Source organism: Haemaphysalis longicornis, unplaced genomic scaffold (genome assembly GCF_048455015.1).
Source record: "Haemaphysalis longicornis isolate Haplotype H1 unplaced genomic scaffold, Haemaphysalis longicornis Haplotype H1 scaffold_5, whole genome shotgun sequence".
NCBI lineage: Eukaryota > Metazoa > Arthropoda > Arachnida > Ixodida > Ixodidae > Haemaphysalis > Haemaphysalis longicornis.
Genome location: NW_027526385.1, coordinates 76,233,227 through 76,250,253, shown reverse-complemented (window position 1 = coordinate 76,250,253; position 17,027 = coordinate 76,233,227). Strand labels below are relative to the sequence as shown.

The 17,027-nt window shown below is 46.6% G+C and overlaps 1 protein-coding gene across 1 annotated transcript in view; it reads left to right on the top strand.

Annotated features, from left to right (window-relative positions):
- The first annotated feature begins 9,283 nt into the window (after window positions 1-9,283).
- Window positions 9,284-17,027, top strand: part of Stg1 (stargazin-like protein) — an 82,411-nt gene continuing 74,667 nt past the window's right edge. Inside the window, exon 1 of the mRNA XM_077670727.1 lies at window positions 9,284-9,741. Within this exon, the coding sequence (XP_077526853.1) occupies window positions 9,534-9,741 (208 nt within the window). The 5' untranslated portion in view covers window positions 9,284-9,533. The remainder of the gene's footprint in view (window positions 9,742-17,027) is intronic.

Sequence of the window (17,027 nt, the reverse complement as noted above, 5' to 3'; positions counted from 1 at the left end):
CAACGATCGCTAGGTTGTCTGTTACGTTGGCCGGCAGTCAATCGCCTGTGTAGGGTATGTCACAGTGGAAACGGATCGAGGGGGTATGCTCGCACGTACAAGGGGAGGGCGAAGAGTTTTACCCCGGATCACTGCTCACCGGCCTCTTGCACCACGTCCTGCCTGTGGTTTCGCACGGCTTGTAAATAAAGTCTACGCCCATCAGTTACGTCCGGAGCAATATTATTCAGTGAATTTTAGGCCAGCCACCTTCTAAAAAACTGCCGTGAGAATTTCCCGGAGGTAATTCTCACGGCTGCCGGGAGATTAGACTCAGCCTAACTTTAAGGTTCAAGGCGTGGAGCGCGCAACTGTATTTCACAAAATCATGAAAAGTAGGCATTTTTAAATTAACAAGAAATGGCAAAGATGTCGTCATAGACGATAAGTATGAAGGTTGTACTGGGGGCAGTGATGACCGTATTTACACGCTTCTAACACCCCCCCGATTGAAACGCTCGGGAAAGTTTGCTGAAAAATTTGGAAAAAAGAAGGGTTTTGATTGGATTGAACTATATTTTTGGAGGCGTTCATGTATGTGGAAATACTGCTTGCCGCTTTGAAGCCGATTTCGACATTGAGCGAGATTGTAACGCGAACACAAATTTGGACGTTACATTTGGCAAAAAAAGGTGCGCGTTATAGAATCGTGCAAATACGGTAATCAAGCACGGGATGATGCAGATACTGACCACACGCCTTCAAGATCACCGCCTATCTATGTTTCTCCAAGCGCTGTCTCCCCCCCCCCCCCCCCCCCCCCCCCCCACGACCTTACCCTTTGATGCCCAAAAATTTAATATGCTGCTTTAGCATGTGAAAACTTTTTTATGGTCGAAAAGGACCTAATAAGGACCTAACCATTATTCCAGATTTTTCTGCGCTAAAATATAACCCTAGGTCGGTGGCTTCCTGACCGTTAATATTTCTGAGCCGTAGCATATCGGTCTGGCTATCAGCTAAAGGAACAATGTCGTCTGCGTATAACATCACCATCGTCAGAGAAAGCCGGCTTTCCCGCAGGGCGTATTCGCTTTACAGACGCCATCAGTGAGAACACTAAAACGTCCCTTTAAAAACTATGTTCATGTAGCCCGGGCCGGGCGCTAGAAGCTACATGGCACTACGAGTTAGGAAGCATGCGCATATACCTGTGCCGGTTTGTCGCCCCCCACCTCATCAATCTGTTCTACCCGGTTGTCACGTAAACGACGAACCAGGCTTGTTTAAAAACCTGTCTTGAGGAGTGCCAGCACAACAGTTTAGCCAGGGCTGTGTATCCGCACGAGTAAAAGAGTGTAACGCATCATTTAGTTACTAATGAGCACGCCTTTGTTTAATGGACCGTGAACCACGGGAAGAATTTGTCAGTTTAGTCCGTGGTCCCCGGGAAGATGGAAATTGGCGCGGTGGTGGAGCATGTCTTGTGTAGCGTGTGGCCCACAGGGAGGAACCTTCGGGGAACGCCGAATCAACGAGTCCTTCGGTTTGGTGCCATTGGTGACTTTGCGACGCAGAGGCAGCGGAGCTTGGGGGACGGCTGCAGGTCGCCCAGGAAGCGCTGATGGGGCGGCGGGAAGTGGCGTTCGAGCATGAGGCCATGGAGTTGTACACATAGCGCGGCCTACGGAGCCATGTTTCTCCGGTTCTGCATGATCTGGGAGCCCAGTTTGCGCAGCCCAGCGTGTAGAGAGGCACTCCACCATGGGGTGGGATCTCCCTTCAGCCAACTCACAGACGCCCGAGGTCCAGGCCGTGGAGGCGGAACGACGCGCATGTTTGATGCTGTCATCGAGGCGGTCGCTGCTGTGCGCAGGAGGGCAAGGAAGTTCGGCGAAGACGGCCAACGGCGAATCTTAAGCCAACACTTCGCAGCAGACGATGAGGCGTTCCTCAAAAAACTTCGAGGCTGAAGAGGCGGAAGGAAAGGCAGTGGACGGGGTCTCTGGCGGTGTATCGTAAACCCACGTGAAGTGGGCGACTCGGGATGGCCAACACCTGCTCTGGACCCCCAACACTCGTCTTGGCAGCCAAATGAAGAGGAGAAGAGGCGGCGAAGTGCGAGACACGGGCGTGGCAGGCGGTGACGGAGGGGCACGGGAACGGTGCGCTTGGGAGGAGGGCGAGCGTTGCGGCAGCTTGGTCCAGGTTGTTCTCTGTAACGCGTTCCGGGACCTCAAGCCGACGAGCGTTCCTGCGTGCCTCGGGATCCGTTCGAGAGGCGGTCGTATGATTTGGCTTGCGGGAGGCACAAACCATACGTGTGGTTGTGGGCCATGCACGGGGAGGCCGTGAAGATCCCACAACGCGACCGCTTCGAACGCCTCGCTGCTCCTTCTTCTTCTTCGGCGCGTGCACATGCACTCGGCCCAGCGGCCCACGTCCTCTTTCTTTCATGAGTCTAAGGGACAGTGATACGCCTTTTCTTTCTTCCACTTCAACCACGATCATCATAATCGTCAGATAGCTTTTGCTTCCGTGCAGAGCGTTTTTGACGCGGCATACACCATCGGTGAGTCAGATAGTTTCGCTTTAAAAAATCGACGGCCCATTCTGTTCAATTGAATGGGACAGCCAGAGCAGATTTACGGTACTGAGCTGCTCATTCTATACATCTCTCTTGTTCTATACGTCTCCTCTTCCTTCATCGTGCTACTCCTGCAGTGCCCACGTGATCGGCGGCTCGCTGCGCCCGTGTTCGTGGCTCGGGGTGGAAGCTTTCGTGTTTAAAATGTTGACGTGGTCTTTTCTAGACAGGCCAATGGGGAGGCGTCCTTTGTTGCCTTGAGGGTCATGGGAGTGGCTGTGTCGCGTTCATTCTCTGCTTGGTTTGATTTTTCTTTTGTGTTTTGGCTCGCTTCCCCTCTTTTATGCTTCCTCCCCCTTTCTGCTCACGGACGCCACAAAAATAATCCTGATGAACGAGGCCCTAACAGCTTCGCCGTAAAAGAGCAGTGAAATAAACGAGCACTTATCGCTGTACTGTTGTACTGCCGCAATCCTAGGGTACCTTATCGTTAATCATTAGTTGTCGCTGACGTCATCGCGTTGAAGGCGACTGGGCTTTGAGCTCTAGTGCATCTCAAGGTGTGAGGTTTTCCTCTAATCTTAGCCCTGGCCTTCTTCGGTTAATTAGTGTGGGGAGAAGGCCTCTGCCTTACTAAAAAAAGACAAATTATGGGGTTCGCTGTAGAAATGTGCTGCTAGATGTGATGAGCAGATGTGTCGGGGTTGGGACGCCCGTACAGTGCACTTGAAGAGCTCTGGCATTGCACTTGAATTACACTGACATTACACTGGCATTACACTGCTGGCATTACACATCTTTGACGTGCCATATTTTAGCTTCCCCCTTGTTCAAGAAAGAAAAAAAAAACAGAAAAAGACGGCGTTTATTTTCACACTTTCACAAACATTCAGCGAGTGGCAGTCACTATATTTATGCCGCCCTCACAGTGAGACTGATCGTTACTAGGTCGTCTTGTGGAAGAACTGAGCGGCGCAAATGATTTATAGAAAGCTCCTTTCGCTACTGAAGCATCAGCATGACGAAAGTGTTCCGAACGAAAAGAAGCGGCGTTTAAAAGATGCCTTTCTGTGCCTTTCGGCACCGAATACTTTATGGAACTACACCCGAGCCACGTACGGGAATCAAAACGGCTGAAAAAAAAAAAAAAAACACCATTGGGCTACTACGCTTTTGTATCCGACGATCATTCTTCAAGCTTCATCAGCAATAACTTTCGCAACCTTTTATCGGGCGGATATAAAATGAACCCGCGATTTCGCAGTGAGGCAGGCGCCGGAAAAATGGCGCGTGCGAGGGGAAGTGCTGTGTCGTTATTTTTTCTTAAAGAAGACAAAAAAGTGTGAATAACTTGTGAAGCAGCTTCTACCTTTTTATTACATGACGTTGGTTGTGGTTACGCTTTGAGACACGTGCTTCCGCGAAAAGTAAACTGACGAGCCGAACAGCCAAGAAAAAACAGCGAATGATTTAAGGCGGCCCCCGGAAACCCCGGAAAATTGTCCAACTCATTAGCACTTCCACGTGTGGGACGCTTGTAAGAACTCCTTTGCTAGGATGATGTTTTTACAACCTGGCGGGCGCCTCTATTAACTAATGTAGAGCTTTTGCACTGAAGTGAAAGATAGTTTTCGCAAACGATAGACGTACGGAGTCTATGAAAAAGAGTCAAAACAATTGTGTGGTGCTTCCGGTTGTACGGGCCCTTCACGTTTGTTTTCGAAGGTTTCGTACTACGTTCTTCTGTTGCAGAATGATTACTATAGATTTCACAGATGAAAGGAAACATACCAATCACTCCTCGCTAGACTGACGCTACCCTACCTCCTTTCCGGTGCCATCTTTAGCGGCTTGTGCTCAATGAGGGAATAAAAGTGTTGTCTTCAATATACTTATCATGACGTCGCGTCATGATAGGTATATCACGTGTTGCAAGGTTGACTCATGTTGGAAGAAAATAGATAACGACAAATGTGTTATATATGTGAGACAGAGATGTAAAGAAAAATGTACGCTGGCATTCGTCATAGCCTGTGCCTGTTGCCTTGCTTGAAGGCGATGTCTTGCTTTATTTGCATTAAACACGATGTATTAAACTGCAAGCCCGAAACAAAGCGTCTTCGTTCTTAGCTGTTTCACAATCTGCCCAACCGACTTCCAACATACCCCCTGCCCAGTGTACACGCCGCTTACGCCTTGCCAAATTGCCAGACAGACAGACAGACAGACAGACAGACAGACAGACAGACAGACAGACAGACAGACAGACAGACAGACAGACAGACAGACAGACAGACAGACAGACAGACAGACAGACAGACAGACAGACAGACAGACAGACAGACAGACAGACAGACAGACAGACAGACAGACAGACAGACAGACAGACAGACAGACAGACAGACAGACAGACAGACAGACAGACAGACAGACAGACAGACAGACAGACAGACAGACAGACAGACAGACAGACAGACAGACAGACAGACAGACAGACAGACAGACAGACAGACAGACAGACAGACAGACAGACGGTGTAACCGGTTTTCCCAGTGCTGTGATGAACTGGTGCGATGAATTTAGCACTTTTAAATCAGGAGTAGTGGGCATCTAGCGTACCGGACGCCAACATCCACACGTTAAAAACCGTTTTGCTTTCTTTGCCGTCGACGTATCGCATTCTGCATGCTGTCTTTTGGATAGTAACCAAATACAGGCATTTTATTGCGTTAGGCTCACACTGGGAACAAGACTACTCCATCTCATTTCTATAACAATATAAAGTGAATGTAAATGGTGGTGCTAAAATTTACTTAAGCTTGTTGTGCAAAGAAAATAAGAAATAAGGCTTTGGCTGCTGTTTTTGCTGCTTAGTTTTCCGCCAAGTCTACACTGCCTAAGGAAAGTTGTGTAGACAAGAACAAAAGCTATTTGTTGATGAAGTGGAGGATAAGGAGAAGTATCGGGTGTGTTTTCTGACAGTGTTTATTAAGGCTCCATCGATTAGAGGCGGTTTTGAGGAGCCGTTTGGGCGTCAATAAACGTTTGAAAGCTAATAGTATTTTGAAAGACATCAAAGACACGAGGCATCGTAGTTCGGAGCTTAAAAAGACCTCAGACCAAGCGTTCCTCTCATCTGAAGCGCCGTGCTTACGTAGCCAAAGTGTCCCTTTTGAGCGTACCGGCGTGTTCAGATGACTAATGCTTGACAAAGAACTACAAGAAACTACACAATTGTTCTCCAAAACTGTCATATCCATGCGGGACTAGTGACTACCCGGAGCAGCTAAAGGCTGCTTTACTGAATATGACGAAGCAAAACGCCTATCCTACCCTGGCCCCAGGCCTACAGCCCCAAGGAAGAACGCGCCGCCCATCGCAAGGCCCGGAGGCAACAGCTGAAGGACCTTCGCAGATCTCGCCGTAATCTTCCTCCTCCCACTTCTGACCTCACACGCCGCGAAGGCACTTACATCCGCCAGGCTCAGACTCTCTCCCTCCCTTGTGACCTCGTTCTTCACTATATCATGACCCGAGATGGCACGCCCCACTGTCAGGTGTGTGGTGCCTATCCTGACGTTAAACACACCTACTGGACTTGTCCTCGCGCCAGGAGATCACCTCACTTTCTTCATCCACACCTTTTACCATCCCACATTCCATACTCATGGGAAAACTGGGCCGCTCCTCCGCCTGATCTTCGCCCCATCCTTTGGCCTCGCCTCGCCCGGCACATTGCCCACGTGCGGGGCCCTGACACCTGCGGAATTCCCACCTGAACGTCTTCCAGGTCCACCAGAACCACATTTTCGGCAGCCCGGACATGGGCCGCTTTAAATAAAGTTTGATCTCTCTCTCTCTGCTTGCTCCATCGCAAGTAGAGTTACAGCTATGATAAGGTTTAAACAAACAAACAAACAAACAAACAAACAAACAAACAAACAAACAAACAAACAAACAAACAAACAAACAAACAAACAAACAAACAAACAAACAAACAAACAAACAAACGAACGAACGAACGAACGAACGAACGAACGAACGAACGAACGAACGAACAAGCAGACAGACAGACAGACAGACAGACAGACAGACAGACAGGCAAACAGACAGACAGGTAGGCAGGCAGGCACATAGACAAGTAAATAAGCATGCAAACAAATAAACAAACAGATAGACAAACAAACTTGCAAACATACAGAAAGATAATCAATCAATCAATCAATCAATCAATCAATCAATCAATCAATCAATCAATCAATCAATCAATCAATCAATCAATCAATCAATGCATCAAACAAACAGACAGACAGGTGGACAAACAAACAAACAAAAACAAACAAGCAAGCAAGTAAACGAAATGAACAAACAGAACTGTATGAATAAAAGTTTTTAGCATAGAGAAAACCCGAAATATACAAATCACCCTTCCTTTCTGCGACGTTCTAGCCGTGGAGACCGAAACAGGACGACAAAACAAAGCGTCAAGGAGGATAGCGAAGGTGTGTCCTCCGTGGACGCCAGCAATCGCGGACGTTACGAGCCAGCCGAACGAAGAATGTTTTCACTTATCATCGAATGACGAGAACAGGGCCGGGGTACGACGATGCGGCCGCGGCAATCGATGCGGCGTTTAATGATTCCGGTTCCTCGTCGCGTCATATCGGGCGAGGCGCGTGCTGTGGTCTTCGGGCGCGATAACGTCGTCGACAAATAATAAGACACGCCGTCGTTCATTTACGAACGTTTCCTCGCCATCATCGAGGGTCGCTCCGGCTTCGCCGTCACCCATGCCGCATAATAGCTTTCTGCAATCTGTGGACGCCCTTTTTCCTGGGCTTGAAAGGAGTGCGTACAGGCTGCATCCTGCCACTCTCCTCCAAAAGGAAAGGGGTGTTTTAATAGATTAGTGAATCGAACAAAGCGTAACACGTGTAACATCGGGGCTTTGTTTAAAAAAAAAACTTTAATCTTACTCCGAAATAACGCCCTACTTAGTCACTTGCCTGTTTGCTTTACGAATTTGCCAATTTTGTTCCCTATGTCGAACATGCGAGAATAACGATCTTTGAATTTTATTACGAGACAAATTGCGGTCACTATTGCCTTAAATCAAAATGCAATTTACTATCTACTCCTTAAAGGGCACTAAAATGTTTCGTTTCAATCTGCGGTAAGAAACTCAACCGTTCGAGGGGGTGAACAGGTTTTGGGACGGAAAATGTAAGAAGCCTTTCGTTCTTCATTTTTATTGCTCACTCGCTGTTGTTGTGTTATTCAGTGCGTTAAGTGGTCTCTGTAAGCTTTCCTATCTTCATATACAAATTACTTTTTCGTACCTTTATGCTCTCATCAAGCAAAACAAGTTTGAAGGAAAGCGCCCTAACAGAGCTCCGCAGGAAAACAAAATTTCCCCAATCCTTCTCTCCCTCTATTTTAAAAGAATATTCTTCTGAACTGAGTGTTGTTGTGTCCACAGCTCCACGCTGAGCAACTGCAAAGCCTCTCTTTCCTACCAACAGCTTCCTTCCAAGATCCCCTTTAACTTGATGTTGGCTTTCCCTCAGTAAGACTGTTACTGCAGTGAACCAAGCTTGGAAGGGGAAGTGTGGACGTCCAACGTGCGCCTGGCGATTTCTGAACGGCATTCTCCAAAGCTTCATTGAGATCTTCTGTATACAGCAACAGTGGTGCCTGCCGGGATTTCTGTGTTCATAGTGCATGCCTTATTTTATGTTCGTGCAAGAGCTGTACTGTAGCCTGCCCAAATTAAAGTTTGCGGAAAAAAAGAAACAGCCCTGAAGTACCAATTCTCTCTGAATACGACTGAAAAACTTACTTCAATCAATTCATTATTATTAACAAGTTTCACTACAAGATTAAAAATTTGAACTGATCAATTATTTTAATCAATGCCAGCAACACCTAGCATTGGAACTTCCACATGATGCTCTCGCAACTGTTATTTAACCAAAACCATATTTTTATTTGGGCTTAGTATTTAAACCATGCTAATTTTTAGTTATGAACCAGAAATTGTTGATACCATAAGTGGCAGTACATTTACCATCGAGATTACATTGTTGTATGCGAAAGAAGACCTGAAAAGAGAGAGAGAGGCAGAGGGAGAGAGAGAAAAGAAACGACGATATTGAAGCATTTGAAAGTCAGTTCATTTCCAAAGTTTTCACCACACTGAAATCTCTCATTTTTTGTAGAATATACAAGGTCGTCTGATTTATAGCTCGTAAGTAAACCACATTTTAGTTGCAAAAGAGTTTACTGTGCTGTAATCTTGCTGCCCCATTTTTTCTATTTAATTTTGTGTTTTGTTTTTTCCTGCCCGTGTGAAGTCGCAATACCTGTTGTTTGTGGGGCCGACCTCTTCAGTTTTGTTTTAGTGCTTTTTGTTTAGGCTTCCTCTCTCTCTCTCTTTATCATGTCAGACTTTATGGTTCACACATAAGAGTGACCCGGTTAACACGGAAAGTCGCCCTCGTCAGTGTTTCCAACTTTCTAATCTAGCCGGACAGCGCTCCGTCACGCCAACCACCGCTTGACGGAGGCAACGGGCCGTGCGTGGCGCTGACGGACGGTGGCGGGGAGTTTAGGGAGCAGAAATGGGGAAAGAGGGACAAAACAGGGGGAGGAAGTCACGTGTTTTCCTCGTCGGCGGTGTCGGCGGGGGGCGCGTCGGTCGGGCCGTCTTCGCGGCTCCTGGTGCGGGGGGGCGGTTGGCGGCGGGGCGTCGCAGGACGCGGTGGCTGCGCGTGGCGCGGAGGCGGACTGTGCTGCTGCGGCGGTGGATGTTCGGCGCTGCAGCCTCGCGGCGGCCGCGGCGGCCGTTGCTCCGCCCGGTGGCCGGGGCCGCTGGCGCCGAGGAAGCTCCACGGGAAGCGTGCTCGCCGAGCCCGGCTGGCCCCTGCCCCATGGCCCTGGCGGAGCGGGAGGAGCGCCCTCGGCCGCCATGTCTCGGCTCAGCGTGCGCGCGCTGCGGGTGCTGACGCCCGCCTCCGCCCTGGCCTCGCTCGTGGCCAACGCCATCGCGCTCTGCTCCAACAGCTGGCTGCACAGCACCGAGCTCATGCCGAACCCCTTCTACAACGGCTCGGGAGACCGCGAGCAGCTCGCCAAAAACACCGTCTCGGGGCTCTGGAAGATGTGCTTCAACGAACGTGAGCTCCCTCTGTCTCTCTCTCTTTCCCCCGTCCCTCGCTCTTTCCTTCTCTCGCCGGGGTTTCAATCCGAGGAAAGTCGTTTACGACCGTTCCCCGAGGCCCCGCGCGCGACTCACGCTTGGCCCTCTCTAAATCCGCTGCGTGCCCCCTTCCCGTTACGCCCTCTACTTGCCGGCTTCACCTTCAGTCGGAGCGAACCAGGAGAGCTCTTTTCACTGTGGGCCCGCTGCTCGCTAGGTGCGGTAAGCTACGCACCCTAGGTGTCACTCTACCCTCTAACCAGAGCTAGCTTCGTGGACCGTTTCCGTTTTTTGTCTGTGTTTGATGAACTCGAGGTTTCCGTTTCGCTTCCGGCGAGCAGAAGCTGTAATTCGATTACTTTCGTCCTAAGTCTTACCCATAAACTCGGCTAGTGATCGTGTGTTTGCCTTTTCAATGCAACGCGGCAGGAAAGTGGGTCAAAGTTATTGTGCGAAGTTCAATGGCGATGGTGGCCGTCCTTTGGCACATCAGATTAGTTCTCAGCAACAGACTACCCCTGATATAGCAGCCTGTGCTGTCTGATCGTTAGTCCGGCGACTACTGAGGTTGCTTAAGATACTCACGTTGGCCTCTCTCTTCTACGTTACTTTTATTAGAACTGTAAGCGCGACTCGTGTATCCGTTAAGTGCCTAGGGGTGAAGCTCGCCGCCAGCGAGAATGATAACATAGGAGACACAACTGCTTCATGATTGAAACAGAAGCTTCTAGTCGGTTAGGCTTCCCCTTGTTACCCCACGGATTTAAGATACAATTAAGGTAAGGAATGGGGCTAGTTGGTTTTGCATGTTCATAAACTGCGTTTGAGGTTACTAAGGACACACCTTTTTAAGGAAAACGAACGAACGACGCGGACAGCACGAGCGCAAACTTACAACTGATTTATTAGAAGTGAAAACTATTTCTGCTTGGGCATCAAAACATTTAGAAAGGGTTACAAAGTACAACTGGAAAGGTGGGGAGGGGGAAATGAAAGCAAATTTTTTGATAAAAACGGGCGCTAAACATGGTAATCTGTTCAATGGCTCTTCTTCTTTGCTTATACAACTGAGCTAAAGCGTAATCTGCGCTTGACCCTTTTGTTTATCAAGCCTTCCTGCTATGAACTGCTCTTTATGAATTTTATATCAGGCGTGGCCAGCACGATTGAGCATCAGGTCACGCATTCGGTCTGCTGTGTTGATATGTGAAAGGCTTCACATGTGGTCTTGTGGTGTGATTTTGCCAGAACTGAAGTTTGCTGAAACTTTAGGACACAAACGCTGTCTGTGCATTTGGTCGGTATCCTTTACCTTTTTTGTTCCAGATATTGTTCGCACAAAAATTCCTGGTGTATTAAGCGGCTTTCCTGAGATATATGCGTACCCTAAGCCTATGCGGAACATACCGACCCCCTTTAAGTATTTACCTATATGTTTTTCTTTCATTCTGACGCTCTGCGTCATAATTTAGCTTTCGGCGTAATGTGAGGGTGCCTTCGGCTCTACCCCGGTTCAGATTCACATAGGAAATACGTTTTATTCTTCAAGCTGGTGTCTTGCTCCATCATCCGGTTGACGACCTCACTTTTACATCTTTTTCTGAAAGTAATTACGGAAATGGTTTTTATGTTTTGCTACACTTCCTTTGTGTTACCAGAGATAAAACAACTGAATAAAATCAATTTTTGTAAAAGTTGACGGAAAAGAAACTTTCCGTTCAGATGTGCAACATCGACCCGTCGCTTTAGCAGCCAACCATTGAATGTGCTCCACCCAAACAGCAGAACATAATATTCACACAAATGTGTTAAGTTGTTCAAGCAAGAAGGTAATCAAGTTTTTGGCAATACGAAATTTATGTCTGTGGTTGAACGAAAAGCAGGAGCACCTTAAGGGAAACTGGCTCAAGAATAATTTGTGCGACCAATGTTGTTCTTCAAATCACAGCAAGCGTTGCGCACACCAAGTTTTCTGTGCCCTGCGTCCATGAAAACTGTAATAGCTGGGAACTGGAAGGGCAATCTGACTTCATCGTAGAAGAAAAAACTGTCATATTGAGCATGAGTTGGATATCTGCTGGCACTGAAATATTGTCCACGAAGTCTTGAGCCCCAGTGACAGATGTAGCTTGCGAGGTTTAAATAGAGTAAATGTGAGTGAATAATTGCAGCAATGCCTTGAACTTCTTTTTTATCTCAAAGGATGCTTTGGCTAACCGAACTGTTTTTAAGTGGCTTCACGGAGTGCTGTTTGAACTGACTCTAGCGGCTTAAATGTAGAAAACTTTTTTATTTATTTATTTATTTATTTATTTAAAATGCCTCTAAAGGCCCTCACTGGGAGGGTATTACATAGGGGGCAAAAACATTAAAAAACAATGCAAACAAAGCTAACAAACAGGTTATAGGCAAAAGAAGTAGATATAAGTTGGTGCAAGGCAAAAATAAATGTACATCAAGAGTAAGAAAAACTGAGAAGACACTTATACACGCCTAAGAAAACACTTAGTGAAGTTAAACTGCTGTGGTACTGCTTATTAGTTCCAGAAATTTCAGTGTATCGGTGACAGTTGCAGTATGAGATGGGAGGCCATTCGAATCAACAATTGTTCGAGGTGTGAATGATTGCGAGTAGATAAAAGTGTGGCTCTTTACACACATCACCTTTAAGGCATCATCAGCCCCTTTCGTTATACGGAGTTCGTCACATTTCGGCAGCGGGGTTGCCATTATTCCTGAACACTTTGCGTTCCACGACCTAAGCGTTCTGCACTTATTTTTCTGAAGCTTTCCCTTCGGCAAGTGTCGTAATCCGCACTGTGCCTGCTGCTAGCTGCAATGGCTAGCGTTGAGTTTTGCTGCTACGGTAAGGTCTTGGTTGAATTCCCCAGAGAAAAGAAACGAACCTCATAGCACGCGTTAATTCTGCAATTTTCAGCATTGGACATGCTGGGTAATCATGCGAAGACTTTCGAACGTTATGTCGACAAAGCGACGGAACAATAACACGCTAGAAGGGAGCATTCTACATGTATTACATTATATTACAATTATCATGTGTTATCCCATATTATTCCCGCGTTCATGAAAACAGTTTATACATATACTTTACAGAAGGTGTATGCGCTTTCATACGATTATTTTATAGTAAATTTATAATACCTTTGTGAGATTGCATGATAACTTTATTACATTTTTTAGGGGGTGCAGTATTACTTTTGTTCAAGAAAGCCGTCCTAACGTTGTACAGGCACTGATAAACCGATCAAACAAACGGTAACATGAAAATATCAATTAGAATACTCTAACTAAACCGACAATCATGCTGTTTCTACGTCATATGTAAGCGGGCTCTATTATGGATAGAAAGCTCAATTATGACCCGTAAATATAACAACTGGGCCATGTGAATATCTGTCTTTCAAGGTACAAATCATGAAATTGGTGATGTAAATCATGGTACGTATTTGTGTGAGTGCGTTTTGTTTTAGCCGCCTTCCTTCTACGAGACTCTACTTCATGTGAAATTCCAAAAAAATTTTCTGCTTTGCGGGGAAGCCAACTTTTTTATGCAGCCCCAGGGTTTGAATGGCAACAACAATGGGCGGGGAAGGGGACTTGAGTGAAGAATGGCGGGAAACTTGCCGATGCTTCCGAGGACTTCAAAGATGGTGTGCTGACTGTGACTTGAGAACTACTCTATTAGTGATAAGCATCACAAACTTTTTAAATTGAAAAGAGGCCATAAAAAAAAAACACAAGACAATTGCATAAGATCCAAGTCCACTCTCTTCATTTGCAGAAAGGCCCCGGAGCTTATTTAGGTTGAGTAAAATTTCACAGAGGTGAGGTTGTTTGGGAATTCCTATTATTGTAAAAAGCATAACTTTGCATTGTTACTTACGCACGAACAGCGTACAAAACTTTCCACAACAAACCCATCAACAACGGAAATAATACAAATGGGCTCTGCTCAATTCGTGGTTCGTTGTTATTTTATCTACAGAGCACTGTCCACAGGTAAAAGTGCATCTGAGTAAACTAGCCCAGATTTCTTGTTTCTAATATCAGTGCATTATGTCAACATGGTGCATAAAGAGACTGCATAAAGCGAAGCATAAAGAGACGCTGCATAAAAAGACTCTTAAAAAGACACTGTATAAAAAGAAGCAATGTAGACGGATGAGAGAGGTGTGGTCTTAGATAGGCTTTATACGAAGGCGGACTGCCTGGGAACTAACATTTGGTTCACGCTTTAGGGCGCTGCCAAGTATCGCGCAACAAGTGCTCGAAGACATTTTGCTACACGTGCAGGGGTCCCGCTTCATAAATATCGTGGTTCGTAGGAGCGCATTGAAAAAAAAATTGGGGAAACTTGCACTCACGCGCAAGACTTGAATGGCGAAGCTGTTGTAGGTGAGCATTGCCGGGCACGTAGTTAAGTTTCAGTGTCATTGTTTATTTGCATAGTTGCGGTGCTAGTAATCGTCGTCATATGCATCGAAGAGGTCGTCGTGTTCTCCGCGGCGAGTGGTGGATGCAAAGTCAGCCTCAGCATTGTAGACTTCCACCAGCTTTTCATCATCGACTCGAGGCAGTGGCGGTGAAATCTGCAAGTCGTCTCGGGAAGGATTGGCGCACTCGTAGCCATGTCTGATACATAATGTCTTCTAGAGAATGCGGCAGCCACGCTGACCTCTCCCAAGCAGGGTGTCGTCTCATTTTTAGCATTAACGCTTGACTATTTTTTTTGCTAAAGCCACTGAGCGAGCCGGGAACGCTCGGCGGCCGCCGCGAGGCGCGCGCTCACGAGCGCTCTCCATGTTCTTGGTATTTTTTTCCTGAAACGCCAAACTTACAGCTTGTGCAACAGATCCGCTGTTAATACATGATTTCGAGATCGTTGAAAGTGATTTCTTACAGTTTTCGCTTTCGTGAAAAAAAAGCAAATCATAAGTAGCCGAAAGATAAAACACCGTGCAAGTGAGTACGTGCTATTTATATTTAAACGGGGAGAAATTGTAGCCATGTAGGCAATTTTTCGAGATCACTATATCAGCACCTTGAAGAAGACAGATGGTGCGGTACTAAATTGTATACCACAAGGTTTTTTAAGTGCGAATGCACTTCTTAAGCGACCCTGAATCACGCGTCCACCGCCGTCCGTCCGTCCGCACCACATACCCACTTAGGGCGACTGGCCAAGAAGAGTTCCTAATTTCTTTAGCACATACCCACTTAGGGCAATTGGCCAAGAATCGGGCGTGAGAAGGGCTAATGCACCCGCTTAAAGGAGTACTGACACGAAATTTCAAAGCTGAGATCCGCTCTAGCAATCAAGTACAACGACAACACAAATAGGTGTCTGTGCATGGCACATACCCACGTGGGGGATTGGCCAAGAATCGGGCGTGAGAAGGGCTAATGCACCCGCTTAAAGGAGTACTGACACGAAATTTCAAAGCCGAGATCCGCTCTAGCAATCAAGTACAACGACAACACAAATAGGTGTCTGTGAATAAATGCATCTTTCTTTCTTTGTAGTTGTGTGTGTGTGTGTGATCTCTCTTTCGCGAACATTACCGAACCGCGCAAATTCAACTCCTGCATTCGCACTTCCACATTCTTCCCCTCGGGGAAATGCGGGGAAATTTTTTATTGTTGTCGTTGAGTTGGGATACAGCGCGGTGATGTTTTCGAACACCTATACAAAACGCCTATACACCTATTCGTACGTTAATAACTTGCTAACGTGTACAGGTGCGGTCAAAAGTAAGTGGAACATGGTTTGGTAAATTTACAGGAATATCTTCTTCCGGAGAATGCCTGGCTGCATTGGTGCGCGTTTAAGGATTCTTCCCTAATAGAAAGAGCTTCCTGTAAACCGGTAGTGGCTGTCATAAAGCCGGTAAGAAAAATATTTTGTGATATTCGCAAATCCTTGTTCCAATTACTTATTACCGCACCTGTACATTAATCCTGTATGGCTTCATGAAGCGCATCGCACATATCAAATGACCCCGAAACACTTCCGGATAAAGAGTTCTTCGGCCAAAGAAGTTTATTGTGACGATTTTTGTACAAGAACACGCAACTGTAATGAACGGTCCTGTTTATTTTCAGACAGAATCGTTTTGCAACTCGACAAGGGGCTGATATATGTTTGTCGATCAGCCCCGGAGGCTCAGTGGCTAAGGCGTTCTGCTACTGAAACCAAGGACGTTGGTTCGATTCCCGGCTACTGTGGCTGCTCTTCTGACGGAGAGGAGCGAAAACGCCCGTGTGCCGAGGTTTCAGCGCACGCTAAGGATTCCCACATGGTCAAAATTATTCCGTAGCCCTCCACTACGGCGCGACTCATACCTCATGTGCAGCTTCGGTGCGTTAAGCCCCATAATCTGTTATATGTTTGTCCAGATTTATGCTAGACAAACACCTGTGGTGTCTATCATGGTGGCGAATTTTTATATTCAATACCCATTCGGAACTTCGTGGTGTTCTCTTGCACGAAAAAAAAAAAGTGGGCTACATATTCTTGAAAGGAGAATTTCGTTGCTATGAACAAGGGGATTGTCCGAAATAACGAGACAGGAATAGAGAGCAGTTTATCCATTCGTCTTCTCATTGCACCGGGATTTAAATAAAAGCGTTTCTATATACTCACAAATAGTGAGAATACGATGGTTTAGGCACGCAACAAAAATTTATTTGAGTGAACTTGTGCTTGTAGAGAAACTCGTGAACTTGTAGACAAAATATAACAACGACGACGACAACGCAATAAAAAATACTAACACTAGCAGTCGTGAGAATGTGATTCTAATTCCGCAGCGTTAGGTCAGCGCGTATTACTGTTGCAGCCTTTCCTAAAAACATGCATTCAGATCAAGAACGTAACCGGTCAAACTAGAATATTCTAAGTGAGGAGTGAGTGCGTTACACTCTTTCTCTATCAGATAAGATATCCCGGCTTGGACTGGAACCGGCAAGAACAAACGGCCGGTACAGGATAAGATAGTCGTGCCTGGTGAGGCGCTGACACTACAACAAACGAGCCGTTGTTGGCAGTATTAAAGGGACCCTGTATCACCTTCCTCAACTTTTCTCAAGGCCTTAAATGCTTGCAAAACGTAGTAAGCCAACGCATCCAGTACTTAGATCAGGGGGTCGCGATGTACATCAGCCAAAAAATTACTGCTCCTATGCCCATCAGATAACTTTGAAACTTGCTCAAAGGATATTTCTCTCTTTCGCAGTGTTGCC